Below are 27,971 nucleotides of genomic sequence, written 5' to 3' on the forward strand. Positions count from 1 at the left end.
GTATGCTGTCAGGTTGTGTGTTTATGCTAATCAGCAGGTTTTTAAATATGACGTAGTTGTCCCTTTAAAGTCCTCACATTACTTTGTTTTGTTCTTATAAACCACAATTTGCTGATGTCCATATAACCCACCATGGTGTCAGATTGCTGAAACAAAGGCTGTGTAGCTGCTATCTGAAACCTAAAGTGAGCTAAATTTTTTTCAGATTTTTTGCAGTGTTTTAAGCCATCTCTCGTTGCTCTAGCTACTTGGGAAAGGGTAGTCCATCTAAACCACCACCGGGCCTGTTTGGCGAAAAAGGCAGGCTAAACCACATATACCTGTATAGCTGTGTGTGTGTGTGTGTGTGTGTGTGTGTGTGTGTGTGGAGTCAAGTGAGCACTAAGCACTGCTTACACCTCATAAGCCCCAAATCCTGTTAACCTTAGTCTGTTCAAGAGTTGCTGAATTTCAACATATTGTAGTAAAGCTGATTGTTACATCATGAGGTATGAGATTACAAGTGCTAATTATTCATTAACAAATAGTAAATAAAATGTCTAAACCACCAAACAATCTCTTATTAACACACCAGCTGTTATGACGGTTTAACCCTTCTCTGCATGTTTAGAGCCAATCGAGAAGACAATAAACCTCAGTGAGAGCACCAAAAACAAGATCCTGACGGCTGAAGGAGTCTTGCTGCTGCTCTGTGTGGTTATTCCTTCCGCTTCGCTTCTGTTCAAGGTCAGAAAGTCACATTAGACAGATTGATCGAATTCTTGTCATCTGTTGACATTACAGAGACAGTTATCATTCCTCTGTGTTCAAGCAGTTACTTATTTCAGTTACTTATTTCTCAACAGTTCAACAGTTTTTTTTGTCAAAACTCTTTTGCCGTTAATTAGCCTCTTTTCTGTTTCCCCCCTCACAGTCGAAGAAACAAAAAAAACTGGAGATGAAAAAAATGAAACAAGAAGAGGAGAACATATATCAGGTGAAAAATAATTACTTCTTCACAAATATGCTTAAACTGTTTTCTTTTTTCTTTTGCTTTTGAACAAGTTGTCTTGCTGGAAGGCGAACTCCTGCCCTGAAAGTTTCAAGTCTTTGCAGCTTCTAAGATTTTCTTCCAAGATTTACATTCTCATGTACTCTGACACATTCTGTTCCTGGTGGGAATGTGTTCAGCTAAATGTTCAGGTTGATTTTTTAAGCATATTGGCCAAAAAGTTCAATTGGGTTTCTATTATTTCACATGTTTTCTGTGTCCCTTTTATATTTCGTGGCATTTTATTAAGAGGAATCAGAGAAAAGGGGGCTGGATAAAACACTCCACATAGCCTTACTTGCTCTGCTTTCTGTAAAAACGCTAATAAAACACATTAGCCTGTGTATGTGAAAACTGAAACTACAGTTTCAAGGTACTGTAGTCAAGATGAGTGTCTACAAAGATATACATGTACTTTTATCTTAGATCATTAGAGAGTTTCACATTTATTCACCGGGTTTCATTGTTTTGTGGTGTAACTGGGTTTTTTTTGTTTGTTTTATGATTATGTCATACACCAGGGGCTGAATCTAGAAGATTGCTGTTCAACATATGATCAGATAGAACGCTCCCAGGGACAAAGCCAGTACCAGGATGTGTGCACTGCTATGGAAGAAAGGGAAGAAATCCTGGAGAAACCATGAATGAAAGCGGACGAAGGGGGGAAAGCAGAGAATCTATTTTGGGAGCGGTGTGAAATGTGGTTGGATTATGACACATAATGGGTTTCTTGATTGCAGCACATTAAGTTTTGAACATTGCAGCCACATTTTTAGCTTTCTTAAACTTGCATTGCCTAACCACATTTTTCCTTCTGGGATTAAGACATACAGTGTTGAAGCAATCTCAACGCAACATCTATTCCATCAAGATTGCAGCAAGGATTTTATGGTCCAAAATGATCAATAATTGTTTTGCAGATATTGTGTCTTTATTTTTAAATGTTTTGGTTTTTCTTTTTCTTTTTTTCTTTAGCTGTTTTAGAATTAGACGTTTAAGCCATTTTAACAGATTTATGTGACCTTATTCAGTTACTAGCTTGTATAATTTTCATTTAAGCCTTAATGATTTTTCTTGTGGTTTCCTGCATATTTTGGATACATTATGCTAAAAATAAAGAAAGAAATTTAATGAAAATGTAACATTTTCTTTAATTTGTAGTGCCGTGTTTCCCAACCCTGGTCTTCAAGGCACACCTCCCTTTGTGTTTAAGTGTTTTTCTAATTTAACACACCTAATTCAAATGACTGCGTTTCAGTAAAACCTGTTAATCAGCCATCACCTTACATCATGACTACGCAGGGAGACACCTAAAGCATGCTGGGCAGTGTGCCTTTAAAACAAGGGAAAACACACTATTAGTTATCAGCCTTCTGATTGGCTGTTGAACTGAACAACCGCGATTCCATTCGCTTGACCTTCTGCTGTGGGCGGGGCCTCAGCGCGGTCAGGTAGGTATGAAGGGGACATATGAGAGGCGGTGCGTAAACAGAGTGGGCGAAGATGGCGTCGAGTAAGAAGGGCGGAGGGAATAACAGACTGGAGAGAGTTGTGAATGGAAGACGCTCATCCAAATTCAAAGAGGGTCCCGTTGGTAAGTTTTTCCCTGCTGAGCCACCTCGCTTCCCGGCATTTGTCCTTGCAGTAACTCCCCCTTTGTTAACGGGACGTCTTCACCCCTACAGCTAACATATTAGCAGCTTGGTTAGCCGTTTTAGGGTAGCACCACTGGATTTATAATAACCTCTATTGACTTACTGTARTGTCGATTAGAAACTAAGATGTTAAGGTTATATCTACACAGCCTATTTAGGCACCATCGGTCACTTCCTGCCTTGTCTGTAGTCAAGAGCAACCCCATTAGTACTGACAGTATCCAGTAAAAATATAGTAAAAATAATCGCGTTTTTACCCAATAACAAATGGCTGTCATCTGTATTTATATAAAAATTTCAGGTCTTCTTCCATCGCAAATGTCAACAGCTGACCCTGACAGCGCCAACCTGATCAGCAGGTACTTTAACAGTGAAAGGGAAGGGGATTGGATGGATGAGATCAAAACAGTGGGTGTAGGATGTGAATGAGAAGGGGTTTGTCTGTTCTAGTAAAGCGCTGTAGATAAATCTATTAAGACAATAGATGGCGATCTACTGCTATGACACCGGAGAAGGGTGGCTCAGAATGACGATTAAAGAGCCTCCTGAAGGATGGTAGCAAGGCATTGTGGACACTTGCATCTTGTCTTGACTTGCTACAACTCTGATTGCATCATGCCAGACTAACCAGCTTGAAGCCTTTACCACWCAACAATGAGAATATTGTCATGTTTTCTCATAAGCTCTTAAGTTATCTATTTGTTACTACTGGGTATTTAATAGCCTTAGCTCCATATAATGAGATTACCAGTTTTTTCACCTAATCTCTGTTATTGCATAAGGTGCCCAACACGTGTAATTTTTACATAATAAAACCAGATCTGATTGTGGGAATTTTAATTTTGCTGCCTTTAAGCCCTACATTTGTTGTCTAGGTGGGGGTGTGCAGGCTCATTGTTACTAGTTTCCTGTTGTTGCCAATGTCAGTGAGTGCAAGGCTACTCTCTGGGACGCTAAAGAGCCCAGTCTTCCTTCTGCTCCCCCTTTTCATACTTCTGTATTATCATTTCGTCCCTTTCTTCCTCTACTTTGTGCCTCATTTATTGAGTATAAAGTAGAGGAATAAAGAACATCTCAATAAAAAACGCCAACAAGGGGATTTATTTCAGGAACGCATATCAAAAGTGAAGTTTGGTTTAAAGGTAATGGAAACACCAGATTCGTTTTCTCTGTAAATTTCAATGCAACATAAGGACAAAAATGGACTTACATGTTGCATGCGTCATTGTTTCAGTGTGGCATGTTGTCATGAATGCCATCAGTTTGTGGCACTGCCAAAGTGTTGGGAAGCCTAGGTTCAGCGACCTTCAGCTCCTCTGCATTGTTGGACCTGGTGTCTCTCCTTCCTTTGGTCCAGTGATTCCCAATCTGGGGGAGCTACTTAATCCCGTGGCTCTCCACTCTTCCGCTAAGCCTCGGAACCTTGATTTCCAAGTAAAATAATTTGGTTTCACCAGAAAAATGGACTCTGAACCACTAAGCAAAATTGCTTTTTCTCCTTTGCCCAGTTCCAAAGATAGTTTTAACATAAGGTTGTACCCCATTTCCCTGGTATGTCTGTTTGTTTGTCCTGGAAGCTCTGTAACCCGCCAGACTTTGCTGGTATCAAAACTCTGAAATGAGCTTTGCGTCACCATTCTGTCAAGGCTGCATGTTATAACATATGCCTCTACAGTTTTCTACAGGATTTCTCTCTCCCCAGCTTTCCATTACAGCACTCTGTAAGCAGGCATTTTATTTTGCAGTGGCATTTTTTTTGGTCACACTCCCTGTGGAGGGTGTGACAGTCTGCTGGACAACTGTTAAGTCAGCAGTCTTCCACATGATTGCATAACATAACTGACTAAATGTTTTTTTTTTTTTTGGTGTTGCTACATTTGTGAAAAACTGAATGGTAGATTTGAATTGGCTGCAAACTATAATTGTGAAACTTTACATTCCATACTTCTGCACTAGAATTTTTTGCATCCCTAGAAAATGTCAGTAAAATATTCCGGCATATGAAGACATGACCATATAAAGACAAGTGAAGTCCTGTATGGAGCAAACCGTTAAACTTTCAACCTGAAAATATGCTGATGGAGGCAATTGCTCGGGTGGGAACACTCCACAAGGAATAAATGAGGTGTTTTTATGTTCTAGATATAACTTTACTGAATTAGCTTGCTGTAAGACTTTTGACAGGTACAAAATTAAAACTTAAGAATTGCCTGTTCAAGATTAGCACATCATCGAATTCTGATGATAACCAAGGCTCAGTCGGGCCTTTGAGTGAAAGAAAACAGTTCAGATTCTTGCCATAAATGTAGTCGAGCAAGGTTTTTTTTTTTTCCACACCCATAAGAGAAAATTGTCTCATCGTTAAAATATATAACCAATTAATGCTGTAATGGGAAAAATATCCTTACATCCTGCTTTTGATTCGTTTGTTGGTGATTTTTTTCTTTTTTTTTTTCTTTTCTGAAGGTTTTATTTCATCCCTGGTATAATTGCCATGAAGTTTGTTTTTTTAATTATAAAGCTTTTTGAAACTTTATCTTGCTGTGATTTTTTTTAAGAATAGTTAGCAGCATGTACAGCTTAATTACCTGTATTGGTCAGCATTTTGTTTTATAGTCTGACTGTATGCTCGTCTCACTCCTGCCAGCCCACATTGTGTGTTTTGTATTGTCTTATTGTTTTGTAAGACAATACAATACAATTAAAAGGGAGGGAACCTGAGCCACAGGTCGATGGTGACTAATTAAATCATCTTTTATACGCCATTTAAAATGGTTAAAGGATTAGTATGGGAAAGGATGCTCTTGTGGTTGGTAAAAATAACAGAAAACAACATGTTTCTTAAGTGATGTGGTGTTTATGCATCTGTCTTTGGGCGAAAGGTCACATCTCTCTCCATCGAGTTATGAAACACTCATCTGTGGCATCAGCCAAAAAGTCTTATCTGAGGTCATGCTTTCCACAGGAAAAAAATATCCTCAGAATTTCTTAAAATTATTTTTATTTTTTTAAGGCTTCACATGTTTGCTGTGTAAACATTCACATTTCTCAAGAGTTTCCCCTTGCTTCTACTTCGATATGGGATATCTGTTTGATCATAGATGCTACATTTAAAAGTTAAACTCAGTCTAACGTGGACACCAAAAAAGTATAATGTTACAATATTATCGAGTAGAATAAATGGGTAGCATTAAATTACTTATCCTATACTTTCGATTAGTACAAATATGGTAATTACCACCGTCAAATTCTTGGTGTTCTTTTTTTCTACTGACCTTTAAGTAGCTTTGTCTGCTTTAACAAATAATACATTTAGATGGTGTAGTTCTCTCATTCACCTGCTGGTTTGTTTTATGTCAGTTTAATTGAAATAAGTTTTCATATTCCTTCAACGTTTCATGTTTTGTCACAATATAACCACACATTTCAATCTATTTCATTTGGATGCAGTGTGATGGACCGACACAAAGTATCCCATAGTTTTAAACTGGAAGGAAACTAACTGATTTAAAAATAAATTATTAATAATGTTATTGCAGAATCACTTTTCACTGCATTCTATACCATTTTAATTATTTTCCTTCTATCTAAACTGTTCCATTGTAGTGCTTGATATATATTTAGGGTTGTTGTCTTACTGGATGGTGAACCCTCACCGTTACAAATTGGGGGCTTGTCCAGGATCCACATCACCACATCATGATGCTGCCATCATGATGTTTCACCAAGGATAAGTTGTGTTCATGGTGCATTGTTGGTATTCTGCCACATGCAGAATTTTGCATCTGCTCTACAAAGTTGCTTCTTTGTAAAATCTGACCAGATTATTGTTGTGTTCTTTTCATGGCTTGTAGAAAACTGCCATGTTGGGAACAAACAAAAATGTCATAGCTTTCTTTCAACAGTATTCTATTTCTATCTGCTTTATCTTGGTTTAATACATAATATCCTAAGAACATACTTTAAAGTTTGTGTTTGTAATTCAATAAAATGTGTCAAGTCTCAAAAGATATCACTACTTTTGCCCGATCATCGTCTGATAACCGGTGATTTAACTTGTTTACACTTGTTCCTGTAAGTGACCTTTACTAATACAATATAAATCAAATCAAAAACATTTCAGATGCTGTTTTGCTTTCTTAGCTGTATGTCTGCCAGTGTTGAGGTTTTGCCAACTGAGCTAAAGTTCACAGGGTGTTCCAAGCTGACCAGCCAATGGCAGCACAGCCCTCTGTCACAGGGGAGACGGTTAACTGGAAAATGGTTTGTTCCTAAATTTCCTGTGTTTTTAAATGTGGCGGGAGGAGGAGTTTAGAGAAGGATACCACGTTGCTTCCAAGGACTACAAATATGGCATGCTCTCATACAGATTAAACCCAAAGAGCTCTGCGGTGAAGACGACGGAGCAACAGATCCACAACATCAACTTAAAATCACATCTCTTCTTTATCTTATCCTTTCTTTTTCTTCATGCTTTCAATGCTCTCATGGAAGAGAGGAGGCTGACATGGACAAAGCCTTGAACTCAGATTCTGGTAAACATTTATTTATTTTAATCCGTACCAGTCATTTATATTCTGTCAGTAGCAACGTCTTCTCTTGGCCCCCAGGAGCCATTGTCAGAAATGTTGCTGGTGTTGGTTGTTGTACATGACTTATTAATGCCCACTTTCATTCATCTTTAATGTGGAGAGACAAGGTACAACTTGGTAGCTGCACTAGTGGGCTTACAGTGACCACTTCTGTCATTAAAGCACAAAAGAAGCTTTATTCATTAGCTGACCACCTGAAAGGCTCCAAAGAGTTGAGAAGCCAGGAGGTGAGTCATGTTTTTCTCCTAATAGATGAGTAGGTTGACAGCTCTTCTGGCATTAGTGTGAAAGCACGTTTGTGTTCTCTGAGGCATTATGTCAAAAACAAAAAAGAAAAAAAAAAGTGTGAAGTCTATTTCATTCTGATGAGATGGTAGCAACTCTCCTAACTGTTTTACATTTGCATAGCATTTGCATGAGAGACGCTCGCTGAAGTTGGATGGGGCTGTAATGTCTGCCGACTTCATTGTTATTAAGTTTCTGAGCCTCTTATGCTGATCTGGGTTCGTAAAGTTCATCCCTGGCTTACTCTGTCAACATCAGGCCATGCTCAGAGGAGAAAGTTGATGAGAGAGTTGCATCCCTGTGCTTTAATTAAGCTATGTAATTTGTATTTTGGCTGCCGGCCCAAGCTCGTTTGACTTGAGTGGTGTCATTCGGGTGACTCTTTGATTGGACCAGCCACTGTATCCACTAACACAACCCTGCTGAGAATACAAATAGAATATTGCCTATCTATAGATGCTCTGTACAGTTTTGCTGACGTGTAGTTTACTTTCAGATATTATACATTCATACCTGTGTGTAATCCTCTGGCTGGAGCCATGCATGTGTTTGTTGCTAGCTGCTGAACTGCTCTGAGTGTTATAGGCTTTCGTCATTGATCCCTGTGATGAATTCACATGACTAATGCTTGCATAACATCAGAGTGAGTCGATAGAAACTCCAAGATAACACACTGTGTTATCTTGGATAACACAGTGTTATCCAACACAGTGTTGGATAGCAGACACATCTTTCAGACTTTGTTGAGCAAAAATATGCTAAATAATTTCACTCCTGCCAGCCCACGTTGTGTTTTAGTAAGCTTCTGTTTTAAGATAAAGTCCGAACTGCTGAAAGAAAACATAGGACTTGTCCTTTTAGATGTGTTGAAAGGAGCAGTGGGAAATCTTCCAATATCTCAAATGTCAACCGAAATCTTATGTTTCACTCTGCTTAGATTGACTTTATTTCTAAGTGTAATGTCAGTGTCTAAAATGATTGGAATAGCAAAATAGGACTTCTGTAGAAGAAACGTTTTCCATGAAATCACCAAATGAGCTTGTGTTGCATAAAGAAATCTTTTCATTTCGCTGATTTGATATGGAAAGTATCCGAAACAAACTGATTAAGCATGATGCTGAAGTAATTTATAGTTCTGTATTTATGTGCAAACAAATAACTGGATATTTCCCTAGCAAAAAGTTGCTCTAGGTCTTCCTAACCTTCTAATTTAGCCAAAAAAACCTAAACAGTTTTTTTTTTTTTCTTGTGACTTCAGGGGCCATTTCATACTCTTAGCAAATGCACTATAACTGCTGAAGCCATGCATCAGTTTTTTTTTTGTTTTTGTTTTTTTTTTTTGTGCAAAAACAAAGTGCTTGCTGGACTGTTTGTGACTCAGCTGACATCCGCATAGAGACTTGTGCGCAATATAAATTAAGTGTGTGGAAGTCGTGCTTAGAAACTGTTGTACAACTTCCAAGCATTTAGAATAAACCTTTCTTATACCAAGTGAAGTATGGGAGCTTCAATTGCTCTCCGTTATAGAAACAGCAGCTTAATGTCTTCCAAATGCTTCCGAACAGTCAGCATAATGTTTTTCCATAACAATGAGAAGCAGCAGTCACCTAAAAGTTTTCAAGATGATACTTGCCTGAACTCTGCATTTGCATATTCCAAGGCTTGGTAGCACCTGTTCCAAATATTGAGATATTGGCAACATTTTTAATAACATCTGAGCAGGTTTTCTTTCTTTTTACTACTGTTTACTCAAAAGTAGCACCTGATTTATTTTATTTTATTTTTATTTTTTGTGGAATTGCCTTAAAAACCTGCCTAAAGAAAAACGGAAAACAAATTCCAGCTTCTAAGAAATTGTGTTGATTACTGTCCTGTTGCAGATGAGGTGGACTACTTCTATTAGTCATTGTGAACTGGAGGAAAAACTAAATAAGTGTGACCATTATGGTTCAATTACTCCTGTGAGCCTCAAGAACAATATTTCACTCTTTTAGCATCGTTTCTCTTCCCTCCCAAAATGTGAACTCGAATATCTACCTAAATTTACTCTTCCTTTTCAAAGCCCAGATATTATTTTCACCGCTTTACCTTTTCAACTTTGTTCAGGCTTCTAGTAGCGCTCGTAAGGAAGCGGGTCGAAACGCTCCCACAAGGATCGACCACGTTGCATCACTAACGGCAACCTCCGGTGTCCATGCATAATATTCACCCATGATTAAAACAGTGACTTCAGAGTCTCCAGATCAATTTTGAGTTCGTAACAAGAAGATTTTATGCAAGTTTGTTTGAACGCAGTGAGAAGGAGGAAGTCGGGGGAACTGATGTGTGGCTGCAGTGGCGTGCTGCGGCAGAGTTTGCACTGCATAAACTGTTGTTTCCATTTCTCAACTTTTAGTTAGTTCCGCCCAGTAAATTACAAGTTTCTGTTTTTTTCATAATCTCAGGAAAAAATGAATTTCAAATAGAAACTCAAATGTTTTTTGTGGGTTCAGGGAGATGACTGTGTTTACGTCCACACAGCTCACCTGCTTTTCCTGCATAGATGTTTGTAGTAAAGCTGCTCACGATATTCTTTATCTGCGTCACCAATAACTAGCCACATGGCTCGTTATTTCAGAGGTAAAAAAAAAATTAAAAATTTATAATTCTTTGATTATCACGAGAAAGATCCAGACAATTTTTTATTTTTTTTGTTTAAAATTTTTATTAAGCGCCCATGTATTCATAACCCCCTGACAGGTTTGGATTAGAAGAAATCTTTGAAATTGAGTGCCTTGTTTGTAAATTAAATTAATATAAAAGTTTTTGGAGTGACTCAGTCTAACTTAAATTTGACAGAAAATCTGCAGAGGGAGCTAAAGATTAGGATGATGGTAAATTGACCAGAGTTGGAGCTCGTCCCAGAGGATGAATTGACGAAGTAGCAGTGGAAGCTCTCAAAAAGTCTTGGTTGTTGTAATGCCAATACAGTCTTTTAGATTTATTATTGAGAAGGATATAAATGATCTTTAACATTACAATTTTGTGAATGTGAATTATAAACTGAGATTTTTGTTTTTACCCTTGTCCATTGTCATCTTTTGTGAGATTTCTGTCATTTTCCTTTAATGAAAATTAAACGAAACAATCTGCCACGAGGTTGAATAATTTTTATTGGCTTGACTCAAAAAAACAAAACAAAAAAAAAAAACGAATTTTCAGATTATCACTTTGAAACCTTTGAAGCTCTTTAGATTATCTGTCCCAAAATGAATTTAAAGTTAATTTAAGGACATGAAATAAGTTTCAAGTAAATATATGAGATTTAATTCTTAATTTATCGCAACACACCTCGCATTTAAGTGTTCTTTATCTACTCGTGTCTCCATCTACATGTATTAAGGTCATTTATCAAAAAATGATTATTTCCTTCTTGTTTCTGTAAGTTCTGACCGTCGTGGAGACGCTGCCTTCTCTTACACGTCTCTCTTCTGTCTCAGCATGACAGTCGGCCTATGGAGGAACCGCGAGTCGGTTCCCATAGCTGGCATGGAAACCGCCGTCTCGGATGACTTGGCAGAGGAACACAGTCCGGCAGGAACAGACAGTGCTGTATCATTGTCCTTCATTAGGAAAGAGATACGAGCACATTTGATAAACATATCACTCTGTGTGATGTCAGCTGCACGCCTCCCTCTGGGACTCTTTCATGAGCATGTTTGGATGTTTTTCTTCTTTTTTTTTTTTTTCCTTCAGTTTCTGGCCAATCTGTTTGTTCTCAGCAGTGACCTGTTAGCAGCAGAGAGCCTCTGCCTTCTCCTCCTGTTCCATGCAGATCTTGTGGGGATTTTAGCTGCTTAGCCTTGGTTTACATCGCTTAATTTCAAGCCTTGTTTAACACATTTCAGCCCAGGAGTCTCTACACCATGCAGCAGGGGCTTAGTTATCCAGACTAAGAACATTTTGTTGGATAATTCCAGTGGGTGCGGTGTTTCTCTTGGATGTTCTCACAAGATCAGACTAATGGGCTTGTTCTTAACCTCTATAGAAACGTGAGATTGGAACTTTTCCATTCGATAAAAGTGCAAATGTCACTGCTGGTCAGTTTTGTTGAAATTACGTAAAGCAAAGGGACATGAATGACAAATAAATGGAGTTACATTTATAGAGTTTCTTAAGATGTCGTAGACTCTGAAATGTTGTCAGCAAATCTCCTTTTGTTTTATCTCCCCTTTCATGTACTTCTTTCCAGTGATGGACACCCAGGCAGTGTTTGCGGCACTGTACGGCGTATGTGATGAAAACGTGGCTTTCTTCTCGGGTGGAGCCAAGGGGACCCAGAGTGATGCTGGTCGACGTCTGGTGGAGGCCATGAAACTGATCCAGGAACACGCTCGCAGCCTGGAGCCTGTTATTTCTGGCTTTGCTGCCGTTTATCAACATTTTGACTTTGATCCACACATACCTGCTAATGGCTATCGCTCGCTCGTCAAGGTAAGCTGCGCAAAGCTTTAAAATCTTTTTTTTTTCTTTTTGTCTGCAGGAGTCGAATTTAAAATTCCTGTTTCTTATTTCCAACTTGGTGCAGCTTGGAGGATAAAAATCTTTAACTCTGCAGTAGATTCATATCAATAGTCCCTCACCCTGGTGAAAAACTGCTCCATCTTTGACTTGATATTGCTTTGTTTCAAGGTCGGCACATTTGTTGCAGAGATTGATTTTTATGTTGCAAATCGGGAGGGGGGTAGATGAATCCTCCAACTGCACAGTTGCCAACAACTACTGGATCCGATGTATTTTAATCTTCGACGCTTATCGATAAATCATCACGACCTTCAGTTGGCGCAGCAGACTAGAACTGAATGTGTTTGGCAAATGAATGCTGCTCTGTTCTCATCGCCCTTGATTTCCACATTTATGATCCCTCTGGTTTATTTCAGATCTTTTTCTTCTTCTTCTTTTTTTTTAAACATGTTTGCAGGAGGTCACAAAATATTTATCCTCATTCAATGTTGCTATGATTTAACTTACAACTACGACAWATTTTAAAAGTAATCTATTTTGTGAATAGGGTCTAATTATGTGTAATTTATAGACCAGCTTTTGAATTTCTCAGTTCACTGTTCTGTTACCTAAAATTTGACTTTCTAGATAGACGAAAGTTTGGAGACACTCCACAAGTTATGTTGCGGTTTCGCTTCAGGCACTTTCAAAAGTATTTCTTTAAACAGTCTAAAGTTTTGACTGGCTTGAAATTCTTATTTTCAGGTTGTGCGTTGCTGTCTTCTCCACATCATCCACAAGGGGCGCTACATCACAGCCAACCGTCGCAGCATCTTCTTTCGGGTAGCGCACAACGTGCGAGAGATGGAGGCGTACTGCAATGCGCTCTGTCAGCTGCGCGCCCTGCTCTACCTGGCGCAGCGCATGCTGCATGACAACAGCCACGGAAACCTGTTCTTCCAGGATGAAAGTGGCCTCAGCGAGAGTTTCGTCCGGGAATACGCCTCCATGCATAAAGGATGCTTCTATGGCCGCTGCCTAGGTTTTCAGGTGAGATGTAATAAGTGGTGGGGAATGGGAATGAGTTACGGGTGCCTGCTCCCTGGTTATGAATAATACTTCTGCTAGTATTATTTGTAAAGAGAGGTAGAGCAAAAAATATTGAATCAATGATTCTGATTAATGTTGGGCTATTGAAATTAATCCTAAATGGATCAACATAAACCATCCTGCTGCAGCAATAAAAGAAAAATAATGGTAAAGTTGCTCCTCTTTAGCAGGTTCAGTCCTCTTCTGCTTCTGTTTTGTACTGATGAAGGATTAGAATAAGCGACTTTTAAAAATTTTTTTTACATGTCTTTCTCTCTCCAGTTTACACCGGCCATCCGACCATGTCTTCAGACCATCGCTATCGGCCTCGTGGCCTTTGGCGAAAACTACAAGCGTCATAAGTCAGGAATAGGTTAGCATCGCCTCATCGACCAGCACACACTGCTCTCATTCATCCTCACATCTCTTCTGCATTCCTCCTTGGCCCCTGACTGTGTACCTTTCTGATGTTGTGTGTTAGGATTTTAAATGCTCTTTCATCCTTTTTGCAATCTCAAGGGCTAGCTGGTGTGTTTCTTGTATATTTCAGAATGTTTTGAACATTCACACACGGTTAAGCACAGAGACCGATTCGCATGTAAACTTGTGATATACACACATGCACTCAGACATAAATAATTAACACTAACAAAGCAATACCCCCACTCTGATGGTTTCTTGTGCTCTCTGCTGCACCTCAGTGGACGCAGGAGGTATTGCACCGTATGGTGAGTTTATTGGAACCTTTTCATTGTGTTCCTCTTTATTGACTTGGAAGACGTTTGAACATTACTCTTGAGTTGTTCTTTTTACACCATATCTTCTATCGTCCTGAATATTTTTATTCTCTTAGCTTAGTGATGAGTTTTTTTCTGTTTTACTTTGCAAGAAATTTCAATTACCTGAGTGGTATTTATAGGTGCATCTCTATTACAATAGTTCTAAAGTGATATATTTCAAGTATTTATTTATCTTATTTTCTTTTGCTTTAGCGTTCAGCTTATGAAACTCCAAAGTGTTAATCAGAAAAATTCAATTTCCCTTCCGATGAGTGTGTAGACAACAAAATGACACTTCTGTTGTAAAAATCCATTCTTATAGCTCTTGCTTAACATTCCAATCTCCTGAGAAACGTGGGGTTTCCATTAGCTGTAGGCCTAATTCAAATTAACCAAAAATATTCTTGAAATGTATACCACTCCATGTGTAATCATATAATTACCTTTTTGCTTTAGATTTTAATACATAGAGATGTACCTGTATTATATCCTTTTATTTACAATCCAGTCTTTCCTGAAATTATTATTATTATAATTTTTTTTTTTTTTTGGAGAACAAAATATACATTTTACTGAATGAGGCCCAAGTTTTCCAGCTGTGTCTCTATGTCTGATGTTTGCTGTGGCCTCGTTACATTTACATTTGCTTTCCTCCTGTATTTGACCTTCATTATCGGTAACTTGCTCCTTATTTTTTTTCAGTGTTTTGGTTACATTTATTTTATTTATTTTTATTTCCTTTGTTTTAACTCATATTCCGTAGACACTCTCGTTTGTTTTTCTGCTTTGACCTTCACATTAACCTCCTATGCATCCCCTCCTCACTTTGTCCACCATCTTCCTTTTCCCAGGTGTGGCAGCCAGCTCTTTCTTTACTTCGGGCAAGTATGCCATCGACCCGGAGCTGAGGGGGGCAGAATTTGAACGGATAACTCAGAACCTGGATGTACATTTCTGGAAGGCCTTCTGGAACATCACAGAGACGGAGGTCCTGTCGGTGGGTAATGTCCTCCTGTTGCGACGCAGGTGGACACATTGTAAGACGTTTGTAATGTGTGATATGTGATTTCACTGCACAGAGAGACATTGTAATTTAATTATCATCACATATATTATACATTCTATGCTTCTCTGAGGAAAATTACCTTTCTGTCTTTTCTTTTTTTGTTTTATTCCAGAGAACAGTAGTAATAATTGAAGAAATTCCTTTCATCTTGTTTTTCATGATATATTCATCCAGTGACCAATCATTTTACCTTGGTGATTTTGCTACCTCCTGTCTGTCTTCTATTCATTTATTTATGTGTTTTTTTTTTTTTTTATTCTCCAGAGTCTTGCTAGTATGACCTCTACTCAAGTCAAGGTGAACAGAGCGCTTTCTGTGCCTCCTGTGCCCTTTGACCTTCCTCTAGCCACAAACCACAGAGCGTCTGTAACGATAGCTCCACCTTCTGCGCACATCGGCCCCGCTCCTGTTCAGATGAGACTCATTTCTTATGAGTTGCGTGAAGGACAGGTAATCCCGTTTGTAACTTCAAGTTTCAATGAACATGGCTGCAAAGAGACTAGCTCTGTTTTTTTTAAGTAGAAACCCTGGTAAAAGTTTCTAGGCATCTTAAAACTTTTTATGGCTGTTTTTCTTCTATTGTTTTTTTTTGTTTGTTTTTTTTAACCACCCTGTTAATCGTCAAAATTGGCTGAATCTGACTCTTGTTTTGTCCTGCTTTTCTTAGTAGATCAAATTTCCTCCTTGATTTTTCTATCACTTAATTTTTTTAACTGAACTTTTTGCTTCTGCCTCAGAAGCAAGAATGTATTCCGGGGGCCGGCTGTCTCCATTTCAGCATGTTGTTCTTTCTTTATTCTCTGGTAATATACCAGAAATTCTAACGGCAAACATCTTAAGCCAGTGATAATGCTCCAACAAAGACAACAGTGTTCTTTTATGCTGTAAGAATCCAAGCCTACAGCAGTAGAAGTCCCTGCTGTTTGTTCCTGTTGATAAATAGGAATTATTGTGCAGTTCTGCTGGCGCAGGACGCGTTGGCAACAAGCTGCTGCAGAACCACCAGCTTGTCCAGCTCTCAGAGGAGCTCTGCTTGCTAACTTCAGCTGCAAAAATATCAGCACAGACATTTGACTCTGTTTGCAGCACATAACACCATGCATACAGTTTATTTGTGTGTGGCAAAGATTATAAAGGGAGAATGGGAACGTTTGGAACCAAAACTTGTATTTAGATTTTTAATCCAATGCCTTTCTCTTTCCTTCTAGGACAGCGAGACTCTGCTATCTCTGTCTCGATCTGAGGGAGGTGCTATTTCTCTGTCCCTGGGGTTGAAGACCAAGCGCCTCCCTTCTTCTCCCTGCCTTCTCATCCACTTCCATGGGGGAGGCTTTGTGGCACAGACCTCAAAGTCCCATGAGGTGAAATGATGCTCCTGCATGTATTTAAAAAAGCACCTTTTTCCTCAGTTCAAAAGCAAATGGCAAAATAATTTTTACTTAATTTTTTTAGTTTTTAAGCTAATGTTTTGGAGGACAAAATGACTTAATTGTTAAATATTGAATTATTTTTAGCACGGCACATTGATCTGGTAATAATAATTAGAACAAATAAAGGCACCGTAAGTAATATGCAAACATAGCAGACATTACGGTACAGACATTCCTCACTGTCAGACCAGCTACTCTAGTGTTGTTTTCTCCCCTATTTGAGTAGCTTTCATTAGCGCAGTCATCCAGTCTAATTCACCTTTTGTATTCCTTCAATAGTGTTTACTCAAACTAATTGTATCGAACCCCAGATGATTAAAGAGACAGATACAAGTTGACAACGGAGGGGCAATTGGTTGCCACTCTGCTTTCCCTGTCAGTAGTGCTGCATGTAATGAGCTGTTAAGCTAATTGTTGTTGTAATTATTCCATGAAAACTTAATTGAGAGTTTGACCACTCTCTTTGCTTTCTTTACTGACAAAGTGCACACAGAGCTGCCCTTTTGTCTGTGCAGCATATTAGTGCTTTTGTTACTGGCTTCACGACTCAATCCGAGGCATGGGTCAGTATCAGATTGTCACAGTTTGATAACCTCAAGAAAAAAATCAAAATAATTTCACTTGTGCCATCACAGTTTTAATTTATTTTGATTTCAATATGAACACTTAGGCCAGAATATAGAATGAACCTGTACAATTTTGTCATTTTGAAGTGCCTATTGTGCTAAATATAACATCTTTTTACCACTCTGCTCCATAGTAATGCTGGGAGTTAAACAGGATAACATTTGCTGGTTAGTCACGTTATCTGACAGCCAGCCTGCAATCTGCTGTTTTGCAAACATCCTGCTCTTAGTTATTAGCTGTAGTTTCAAGGCGGCGTTATGGGAGGCGCTTCGTTTCCACACTGTCACAGTGGATGTTTCTGGTAACTGACAATATTTCCAAACAGCCGAGTTTGTCTTTCTTTCAATCGAGTTAGAAGTTTAGATGACGAGGTTCTAAATCTTAAAGCTAGTATTTAGAGGCCAAAGATTGTTTTAATTTTTTTTTATTAAACATAATGATGCTGATTTTTTTTTTGTGTGTGTCTGTATTAAAAAAAGGAATATGAGTTTCTTAAATTTTATGATGAACTCTTTTCGCTTTTGGCCAGTAATTTAAAAATGTGTTTTTGTCTCTTCTCAACAAAAACAGGATATGGATCCTTCTCTTTGAAAATTCTCCATTTAGCAGAGTTTAATGTCAGCTTTTGACTAACAGTCACTGGATGTTTGTGGTCTTACTTGCAGTGGAATTAAAAACAAAAAAGTGACATGGTTAAAAATCATTCATATCTTGATTGGCACAGATTCCATTTGAAGATTTTACCAAAAACTCATAAAAGTTGTCTCAACTTCCTGAATTGAATTGCAGTCGCTGGTTGGATGAAATCGTACCGAGACTTGTAAATGGTTTGCGAGCTTCGATTCAGACACCGCTGGTTTAGGAACACTATTTGAGCCAGTAAACGGATGGGAACAGGCAGTTCTGTACTTTGCCCTGTACTCCATTAAGTTTTTTTTATTTTTCCTATGGATTCTTTGACACTAGTGGCCTTTATTGAGTAAATGGGGTGGAGAGACAGCGAAGATGTGCAGCAAATCTAAGACTGGTAATTGAGCCCAGGACAACGGCACACAGTGCATGTGCGCTCTACCAACTGAGGCACAAAGCTAAACAAAAACTTCTACATCTTTTTCTGATATCCAAGTAAAAGCCCTTTAAAAAAAATCTAAAGTTTTTTTTTTTTTTTCATTACTGTCAACAAGACAACGGCGAACCTTCCTCTTTCATTTAACTTGAGCTGTCCTGCTTCTTTACGAGATGACATATTCTCCATACATCACTAATTTAAGCTGCAGAACATCCTGCATGCTTCCGCGTACTGTGCTCTGCTTCTTTGAACCTCTCCAACATCAGTGAGCTCTGAGGTCAGAAGAGCCACTCGGTGGGGGCAGAGATGCACGTCTCGCTACAGAACGTGTGTGTGAGCAGCATGTGGATGGAGCGACGAGATCTGAGCTGGGACAACCCGACATTATTCTGTCAAACTTTTACACTTCAACCTATCCCTTAAATCCAACAGCCAGCCCGTCCCCACCTGGATCTGTTTTAATGAGCTTGTTTTCTAGTTAAAGTGTGTGCTCTAACACCGGCAACTCCACAGGCGCAGCACATGCATCACTTGCTTAGCTCATCTTGATGAAAGACAGAATTGTGTTACCAATGGTTTGATCCTGTTTATCCTGTGCCAACATGGCCATCTGTGACTGTTTGCGGTATTTAGCTACTTACAGCTGTTACAAGACAAGGCTCTGTGAAATTGCAAAGGACATGGGCATCCTTAGTCTGCAGCTGCATGGTAGCTTGTGGATGAGAGGGAGCAATCGCGAGGGTGCGGAGCGCTGTCATGTTGGATTAAGAAAGAAAGAATTACCCCAGGCTGCAATGGAAGACGGACTGTCCTTCACTCTTTTCTTTTTGACTGCAGTCCTGCCAGTATCTCAGACAATTCTTTGTTCACTCTGTATCCTTTGTCACATTTGGGCACTGATGCTTCCCTCTTTTTTTCATATATATATATTTTTTCTTCCTTGGCTGTCTGAATCCCTCATGGAAGAACACGAAAGGGGGAGCCAAGGGGAGGGAAAAAAAGTTTTTCTCTGAGAATCAAAACCAAATGTTTTCCCTTGCATCCTTCCCAACATCCATGTTATGTCCTCCAGCCAAAAACACAAAAAGGAAAAAAGACTTGAGATCGACCTCAGTTGCAGAATGAGCCAGTGGTTGATTCATTGTGCATTAAAGTTCTGATCAAGAATAGATGTGATGTCTGTAATTTATGCAGAGCATCAAGTGTTGGGTAGCAGCATTAAAGGATTGCAGATTAACAGCTTTGCCTGTCTGAAAGTGAGTCGGAGTTCTCATTAATTCCCTCTTCGGAAACCCAAGTAGAGTGTATATATATATGTGAAGAGTTTCCAAAGTCATGTAAAATTAAACAGCCTCTATCCCACCTCAACAAGAACACTCATCTCTTCTCTGCCCACTGGGCTATGTGTTGTGCATGCACAGCGGGTTTTTTTTCTCTTTTTTTTTTTTTTTTTTTGTGCAGGCAGCTGATGTGTTGCCCCTGACTGACACCTTTGCCACACACTCAGCTGCATGTTCTAACTCATTGTAGACTCCCAGTCAGTGAAGGAATGTTGTTCTCAAATGTTTATGCTCACCTTAGGAGAATACCTTTCACTGATTCACACATCGCCTAAATCAAAGCTGTGCTCATTCTGCAAGCTCGCTCACTTCTCTGTTGCTGTGATCCAAGATTTAGTGTGACAGATTAAGGCTTAAACACACCCAGGCTGACTGCTGTTTTTATTTTATTTTTATTTATTTATTTTTCATGCTAAATCACAAGCTGGTGGTGTGACATTCAAACATGCACACACACGCACACCTTCATTTTTCCCTGATGGGTTGAGTAAAGATGTTTCACTTTGACTAAAAGCACTGTCACAGCAACTCAAAAGTATTAAAGCTAAACAGAGAAAAAGGGGCCACAGCCATTCTCACATTTCATGGTCACTGTGTACGTACAATAAACGTTTAACCTGACTGTAACAGGCATACAGAGAAGCACTGAGCATTATAGTCGTTTCTTTTTCTTTTTTAATAGAACATCCTTGTAAATATACAGCACCATCTTGGCTTACTTCACACTGAAAAGTAGGACAAGTAGCTGCATTTATTATTGTATGGAGAAAAAAAAGCTAATGGAGGAGACTGTGAGGGCAGCTCTCGCCTCTTGCTCCGGTTTTGTCTGTTCTGTAAGCCAAAAAGCAGATAAATGAGATCAGAGGGACACTTAATGTTAATTTTATCCTTGTGTGTTATTGCTGGCTGCACTCCACCACTGCAGACTCCAATAAATTTGGCAAATAGACTGTTTCTCTTTTATTAATAACGTCTTACCTCCCTCCCTGCTTTTATGTTTTCTTTTTTTGTGTGTTTTTTTTTTTTTGCACAGCCTTATTTGAAGAGCTGGTCCCAGGAACTTGGTGTTCCCATCCTGTCGGTGGATTACTCTCTGGCCCCTGAAGCCCCTTTCCCACGGGCACTTGAAGAGTGTTTCTATGCCTACTGCTGGGCTCTAAGAAACCACCATCTACTTGGTACATACATCACACACAGAATTACAACATTTACACACGTATTAATTTTTTTGTTTTTGTTTTAGAACAGGCAGCATACAATGGCAAACATAGTTACCCGAGTTGGCTAAAAGGCTAGATGACGCCTTTCGGTTAATTTTCTCACATTGTGCTGAGAATCAGCTGACCACAGTATTTCGCTGATGTCATGCTGTCAAAGAAAACAAAATAGACTAAATGTCATCATTCTGGGCAGGGTTATACAGTTCCCTCTGATCGCTCGTTTTACTCCAGTGGACTTTTGATTTAATATTTACAGTCACACAGAGAAGGAGGAGGGGCAAGGGGATAAGCTGACTGAGAATCCTATACTATTAGGCACATTTTCCTACACTCAAATTCTCCTGAGAGGAGAACTTGTTTGCATAAAGATGATCAAAGATTTTCAAGTTATCTTGTATGAATTGGACCCTTTTACCAAACAGCAATTAATATGAGTGAGAGTCCTTGGGAAAATGTAGGCAATAAAGTACATCCTTTGCGATTCAAAACCTGTCCAAACACGACGCCAGAGTGAACCTTTTCAATGTAAATGTAAGATTTTACTCTTAAAACAAACCTAGACATGTAGACTGTGAGACAGCATGTAGTGTTAAGATATAAACAAATTTAACCTACTACTGAGCCCATTTGATAAACTTAGTGGACTGGATTAAAAGTTTCCACTTAACAATTTTATAAAATAAATAATTAAAAAAAAAAAAAAAAAAAAACAGAAAATGGGAAGCAAGATAATTTTTACTTGAAACTGTAATGGCTAACTTGTCAACTTCAGTAGGACAAGGCTCAGTGAATTAAGCTCACCTTAATTCACTGAGCCTCTGACATTCTCTAAAAAAAAGGTTTTCCTACATCTGATTTATACTGGTTTAAAGACAATAGCTATTTTAAGATGATCAGTAATTTGACGAGCAATCGATTTTTTTTCTTGTGCCTTTTGATATTAAAGTCTTGCAGCTGTAGGTTGTATATCGTACATGGTCAGTCTATGTTTATATGTCAAGAAAGGAGCAACATTTGTTAGTATAAAATCCTATTAGCTGAGCTTCAGTCTTGCTTTACTTATCCTTTGGAAGCGGTTTTAGATATTTCTAAAGTTTCCACATTTCAGTCTGGGTCACTTCATGTCATAAATGCAAAATCTGCTCTTGTTTCTTTTCTAATCTTATTCCAGAGGTATCCCTTTTTACACAAGTACCCAGTTGCTTAATATCGAACTCGAATGAGCCTTAATTCCACCAGTGATCTTCAGACGCCTTTTAAAGCAAAGTTGTCTGACCTTGATTTAATAGACTGAGCATAATTAAGAGGCTACACTCTTTGATCAGTATCAGGTTTCCTAGTGGATGGAGCATGTCAAAGTGAAAACAAAGTCAGGAATGTTAGTGGCAGATAGGGGGATACAGTGAATACAAAGATGTACTTTCTGAAGCTCTGCAGAGTCGAAAGGAAACGTTCTGAATTTTACGATTCCACTACCTTTAAAACAGAGTAATTACAGATGAAGCACAATTGTCAGACAAATCCCTGAATCCACTGTGCATGCACACACTGTTAACAATACTAGAACATAACATTTATTTACATGTGTACATTACAACACGATTCTCATGAGAATGCACTTGGATTCAGCTTTAATGGGCCTCATTGTGCGCTTCCAAATAAATAGAAACTTAAATTTTAAACACGCAACATTGACACAGATCTGAAGTTGTCTAAATGTTTTTATTTATTTTCTTTTAGAAATGAGTAATCATAAAATGGAAATGAAAGTTGTATCTTTTTTCAGTGTGAAGCTGTCTGAGTGCACCTGTACATCCTCACCTGCTCGTCTCTGCCACAAGGCTTCATTTATCACTTGAAAATTTGACCGTGCTGTGAGCTTCTCTGTGCTAGCTGCTGAAAAATGTACGGCAGTTTGTGGACGTTCAATATTCAGACAGAACCCTTCTTATGTACCTGAAAACCGAAGCACACTCTGTCTATTGAACAGTGATGTTGATGGAGTTTTCTGTTTGTCCTGTAACAGAAAAATCTCACCGCAATTAGGCAAACAACGAGACACCCGTTGGCAGTCGCATATTATCCGTTTGTTTTTCGGTGAAGATCGTGTGGCACTTCCAAAGATGGTTGAGTCATTTAGTTTAGTTTTTTTTCCCCACCTTTTCATGAATAAATATTTCAATCTTTACAGGATGGACCGGAGAGAGAGTGTGTTTGGCCGGTGACAGCGCGGGGGGCAACCTGTGTGTGACCACGTCGATGCGCGCCGCCGCCTTTGGCGTGCGAATGCCAGATGGCCTGGTGGCGGCCTACCCAGCTACCCTGCTGACGGCCTACGCGTCACCCTCCCGTCTGCTTACACTTATGGATCCCCTGCTGCCGCTCAGCGTGCTCTCCAGGTGTCTCAGTGCCTACGCAGGTAGGATTGTGTTTATTTATTTCTTAAAGAGCGGTACGGAGGACTTTATTTTTTATTTTTTTTCAAAGGTCGAGAATTGCAAGTATCCACACTTACTGGCTGCTTTTTTTTTTGTTTTGTTTTTTTTGACCTCCTTAGTTGCTTATTAACCCACCCACTACAAGTGAGCCAAACCCATGGTAGGAATTTTACTGCAATTAGCCGTCTAGATGCGTTGAAAACTACAACTTGTTAAAGTTCAAACTGAGTATCAGAATGTGGAATGGAGAGGATTGAAGGGATTGAACATAGGATGTTTTTGTTTTTTTTTTACAAGACAGGTTGGTGTGAGTGTTACAGAAACTGCAGATCTGCTGCATAATCGGAAAGAGAAAATATCCTGAGAGCAGCGGTTTTGTGGTTCAGAATGCCTTGTTGGTGTCAGATCAGAGTAAGCAGACTGATTTAAGATGATCGAAAGGATACTACAGCTAAAACAACAACTCGTTACAAACTGCTTTCAACGCAGTCTCTGAGCGTACAGCATGTCGAGGCAGAAGCTGATGGACCTCACCGGGTGGAACTTCAGGAAACTGAAGCTGTAGTTCGTACAAACTAGCTGAACAATATCAGATTGGAAAAACATCGACTTTGCAACTGCATCATTCCAATTTAAGAGTGAAAATTTGGCCAGTGGTAGCTAATGATGAAGTGGCTGATGAGTGTATTGGAAAGGTTTTGCTCTAAGTTTTTTGGTGTTATGTCCTGAATTGTTTAATTTTATGGATCCCATAAACCTCAACCTTAGCACAAGATGAACTGCTGCTAATGATGTGACTTAAATTATTAATAATTTACATGACTTCTCTTGGAATAGTGAAAAGGGTTGCTTTTGAAATATTTGATAAAGTCATTGTGCAGCTGATATTATAAAAATGCAACTTGTGACAAAATCTATATAAATTAACAACAGAAGATTATTCTCATCTTTTGATGACACTTTGTTCTGCTATGTTTTTGTTTTTTTTTTATTTATGAGAGGATATTTTTATCATAAAACTTCCATTTGCATGTGTATGTTATCATTTCCTCAAAGTGAACTTTGCAATCGATGTTATCTAGAAATTTTATATCCTATCAAGGACACATTTTATGCTCGTTTTTTGTGCAGCTGCAAGATATGATATCTAGCTGTTCAGCTCTTTTGAGTTGCACTGGAATAATATCATTAATCCCATTTTGATCTCTTTTAAAATTTGAGAGCAGTGGCAAACTGTACACAACTGTATAAAGCAGAAAACAAGGTAAAATGTTGACATATCGCCTGTGCTGCGCCGCCTCTGCTTTTGTTTAAAACCCCCCCTTTTTTTTTTCTTTTTTTTCCCCTCCCGATGTGACCGTCTATGAATTGCTGCCGGTAATTTGGTAGCAGCATCGAACCCCCCTTGGAAAGTGATTTTTCTTCCTTGGATCATGCGTTTCCTGTTATTGCTGCTTTGCCATCTTCTCTGCTGGCGTCTTCTCCTCCAGGTAATGAGCCGCAGACCGAGAAGCAGGTAGAAAAAGTGAGCACGTTGAGCCTGGTGAGGAGAGATACGGCCCTGCTGCTGCGAGATTTCCAACAGGGAGCCTCTAACTGGATCCAATCTCTGCTGGATCCCAACAGAGCATCAGCCTCCTCCAACACATCTGCCAAGACGACACCAGCAACCCTCGATACATCGACAAGCGGTGTGTCCTGTGTGTGTGTGTGTGCGTGTGTGTGTGTGTGTGTGCGCAGTAAGGGTGAAACATTTGAAAGTTAAATGCGGGTTGTGAAAGTATTATAGTAGTTTAGCAGCAGCTTAGTAAAGGATTCCAATTCATTTAATATTTAGTCTGAGTAGCAACTGTTAGGACCTAAACTAGGAACTCGTGAAGAAATTGTTACTCCTGTTCAGTCTGAATAAAAGTGGATTCAAATTCCTCACATTTTCCAGGTCTGGATATGTATGGAACAAAGAGAAAATAACTATTTTCACACATTACTCTTTATTTCATCATAGGGGTGTTTGATATGGATTTAAAGTTTTAGCACAATATTTTGCAGGATCATCACTTTTATCATCACTGTGATGATGAGAACTATTTATTACATTTTTTTAGGTAACTGCATGACCATCAGTGTGTGTCATAGGAATAATAGCCTATACACACAAATGACACTAATTTTGTAATGTTTGTTTATTACCTCTGTTATATAAAGAAGTGTGATTTGTATCTCTAAGAAATTCATCATGATAAATGATCTGCTAAATGCCCGCCTTCATTTCCTTTTGTGTCCTTTAATCTCTTTTTTCCTTTCTTCTGCTCTACTGCCCTCCCTTGGTTCCTTGTTTTTCATTCTCTTCTTCTTGACCCTATCCTTCATTTTATTTTTATCCTTGCACCTTTTATTCTTCCCTTTGGTCCTACCTGCCTTTTCCTTTCATTTTCTGTTTTTTGAAGCTCCGATATTTAAAGCCTTGCTATTGTAGAAAAGTATGCCATAAATTCACTATGAACTTTATTGTTTTGTATTTTGAAACAAATATGGAAGGAATTGGAGCTCTTGAAAGTTGAGTGTAGAAATGTCTGAGGTTTTTACATGATGAATGTGTGGAAATGCTGCGGCCCTGTGATTGTGGCTGTCTTTAGAGGGGACGTTTTTATTCAGGTTGAGGTTTAGTTGTTTGCTTGCACACAGCAAATGAAAATCAAAGCGTTTTGCTGTTTACATCCCATATTTCCTCCGTCCTTATTCCGTCCCTTTAAGCGGCATCACTATGCCGGAGTTTATTTACATCTCCCATCGAGGAGGTCAATGATGTGGATCCCTGTTCTTCAGCGTCCTACTAACCAATTATGGCCTCATCCACTCTGTGGAGTAATAATCCTGTAGCTCCATTCATATTGGTATCTTGACAGTAATTTTTAATTATAGCCGCTGTAAATCTGAAGGGGAAATGTAATTTTATTGGTGTCACCTTAGTTAGGTGACAGTCGTACAGCTGGCAAGCCGAATCTAATGGGAGTGTCATAGGTGGAGGCATATTAATAAAAGGCCATCATACTGCTGAGGTGGTTCATTATTAAAATAGAAGATTGGGTAGGCCTTTGCGAGGCGACCAGGCGTGACGGCACTGGTGGTGTTATGACAGCTCGGGGCGGGGAGATGATATCACCCTGACGGCTCTTTTTGGATTTCCTCCACCCACTTCCTCTCTCCTCTTCCTGATGCGCCTCAATTTGCATCCTGGGCCCCTAGCTGTTGGCTGTCAAACAGAGAACGCATGAGAATCAGAAACAGTGGAGTAAATAAGGTATTCTGAGTTGCTTGGGTTAATTTTTTATGTGTCCTTCAAGTGCTGTTTATTCAATGTGAATTTACCTCAGTGCCTTGAAAAATATGATGCGTCTTTTGTTACCCGACAACGACAGAGTTGTGTGTTGTTTTTTTTCTTGAAATTGCTTTGTGACAATGCAAAGCGGAGCATAATTACGGAGTGGAACGAAAATTATTGTTCCCAAATGATTTCAGTGCAAGTTTTGCTAGGAGAAAGGGGTAAAATTTAAAGTTTAGTAATTTAAAAAAACACTGGGAGACATAAACCACCTAAAACTAGCTGTAATTAAAAGGAAAAAGTGGATCTACAAAGTATTTAAAAATGAAGTTAAAATCCATTAATCATTTTCCGTCCACTTCAGTCACGCACCACTTTATCTTGGTCTAACACATACAGTTCCAATAAATTAAACTGAAGTTTGTGGTCGTAATGTGACAAAATGTGAAAAAGTTTAACGATGAACACTTTTTCGACGCGCTCAAAAAGTTCAGTGGTAAAGTTTTAACACGAACCAAACAAAGTTTCCTTGTGAAGTAACATCCGTCCTCCATCTCTGCTGTCGTTTCCCAGATACAGTGAGAAAAAGCGTCTCTGCAGCTTCCATCTCCTCTCCTCACGCCGACCCGCCTGTTCCCAACGAGCCGTCGCCGCTGCCCGGCAGAAAATTATCTGTGAAGAGCAAGACGTGCCAGGACTTGGAATCCCACAGCAGTCCTGTCCCCCAGAGTTCTCCGCTGATGTCTGAGCACGCTGTATGTCACACTGGAACCTGCTTATGTTGAGATTAGCTCGCTCTCTGGACGATTTTAATGCCATTAAACAATAGGATGTTGCTCAACACAACACTGCCGTGTTGGTGGGGATTGAAGTGGGAATTAGGCCTGCCACACAGCTGATAACTTGTGACGGCTGCAGTCGCCTCACAAGGGAAGAAAAGTCCTTTTGCTCTTGATTGTAATCAGAATTGGACGTTCATTTTCTCTTTTTGAAAAGATAAAGCATGTTTGGAATTGAAAGATGTATTGTCGGTCATGGTACGAATGTCATTCATTTTGTTTCATTTAATTATTAATTTGAACTGTTTTTTATTTCCTCCTGTGGGTAGTGACCATACAAGAAACATTTTCATACATTTTTGATGATGAACAAAAACTTTTTTTTTTTTTTTACTTGCATCATCGGTTTTCAAAAATATCCTGGCAAGCTTAAATATACCGTATTTTCCGCACTATAAGGAGCACCGGATTATAAGGCGCACCTTCAATCAATGGCCTATTTTAAAACCTTTTTCATAGATGAGGCATTATAAGGCACATAGAATAGATGCTACAGTTACGGTTGCCACCCGTCCCGTATTGAACGGGAGGCAATTTGTTCCGTACTCTACAAATGTGGATGTGTAACAAAGAAATGGTCCCTGAGTACTTTAAATAATAGGCTGCCCCAGTCATTGTTTCACTCACGGTGTTGGTGTTGCAATATTGTGCCCAACTGCCTTCTGGGTAACACAGACCAACCGACACGCTGCCGCCGCAGTCTCTGCC

The 27,971-nt window shown here is 39.1% G+C and overlaps 2 protein-coding genes across 8 annotated transcripts in view; both read left to right on the forward strand.

Annotated features, from left to right (window-relative positions):
- The window catches only part of cd79a (CD79a molecule, immunoglobulin-associated alpha), a 4,108-nt gene extending 2,013 nt beyond the window's left edge, over positions 1 to 2,095 (forward strand). Inside the window, exons 3-5 of the mRNA XM_008431268.2 lie at positions 611 to 726; positions 914 to 976; positions 1,552 to 2,095. Coding sequence (XP_008429490.1) covers positions 611 to 726; positions 914 to 976; positions 1,552 to 1,674 — 302 coding nt within the window. The 3' untranslated portion in view covers positions 1,675 to 2,095. The remainder of the gene's footprint in view (positions 1 to 610; positions 727 to 913; positions 977 to 1,551) is intronic.
- Positions 2,096 to 2,472: 377 nt separating this feature from the next.
- Positions 2,473 to 27,971, forward strand: part of lipeb (lipase, hormone-sensitive b) — a 32,157-nt gene continuing 6,658 nt past the window's right edge. The window contains exons 1-14 of one of the 7 annotated variants that reach the window (XM_008431261.2): positions 2,473 to 2,624; positions 2,987 to 3,044; positions 7,180 to 7,220; positions 11,794 to 12,035; positions 12,810 to 13,094; positions 13,416 to 13,506; positions 13,835 to 13,861; positions 14,764 to 14,909; positions 15,243 to 15,428; positions 16,187 to 16,339; positions 20,478 to 20,622; positions 22,856 to 23,083; positions 24,593 to 24,793; positions 26,998 to 27,179. In XM_008431261.2, coding sequence (XP_008429483.1) covers positions 2,534 to 2,624; positions 2,987 to 3,044; positions 7,180 to 7,220; positions 11,794 to 12,035; positions 12,810 to 13,094; positions 13,416 to 13,506; positions 13,835 to 13,861; positions 14,764 to 14,909; positions 15,243 to 15,428; positions 16,187 to 16,339; positions 20,478 to 20,622; positions 22,856 to 23,083; positions 24,593 to 24,793; positions 26,998 to 27,179 — 2,076 coding nt within the window. In that variant the 5' untranslated portion in view covers positions 2,473 to 2,533. Of the gene's footprint in view, positions 2,625 to 2,986; positions 3,045 to 7,179; positions 7,221 to 7,263; positions 7,505 to 11,793; positions 12,036 to 12,809; positions 13,095 to 13,415; positions 13,507 to 13,834; positions 13,862 to 14,763; positions 14,910 to 15,242; positions 15,429 to 16,186; positions 16,340 to 20,477; positions 20,623 to 22,855; positions 23,084 to 24,592; positions 24,794 to 26,997; positions 27,180 to 27,971 lie in introns of those variants that run through there. The other 6 variants (XM_017309648.1, XM_008431265.2, XM_008431263.2 and 3 more) reach the window with 6 other exon arrangements.

The sequence above is a fragment of the Poecilia reticulata genome, linkage group LG16 (assembly GCF_000633615.1).
Source record: "Poecilia reticulata strain Guanapo linkage group LG16, Guppy_female_1.0+MT, whole genome shotgun sequence".
NCBI classification, from domain to species: domain Eukaryota; kingdom Metazoa; phylum Chordata; class Actinopteri; order Cyprinodontiformes; family Poeciliidae; genus Poecilia; species Poecilia reticulata.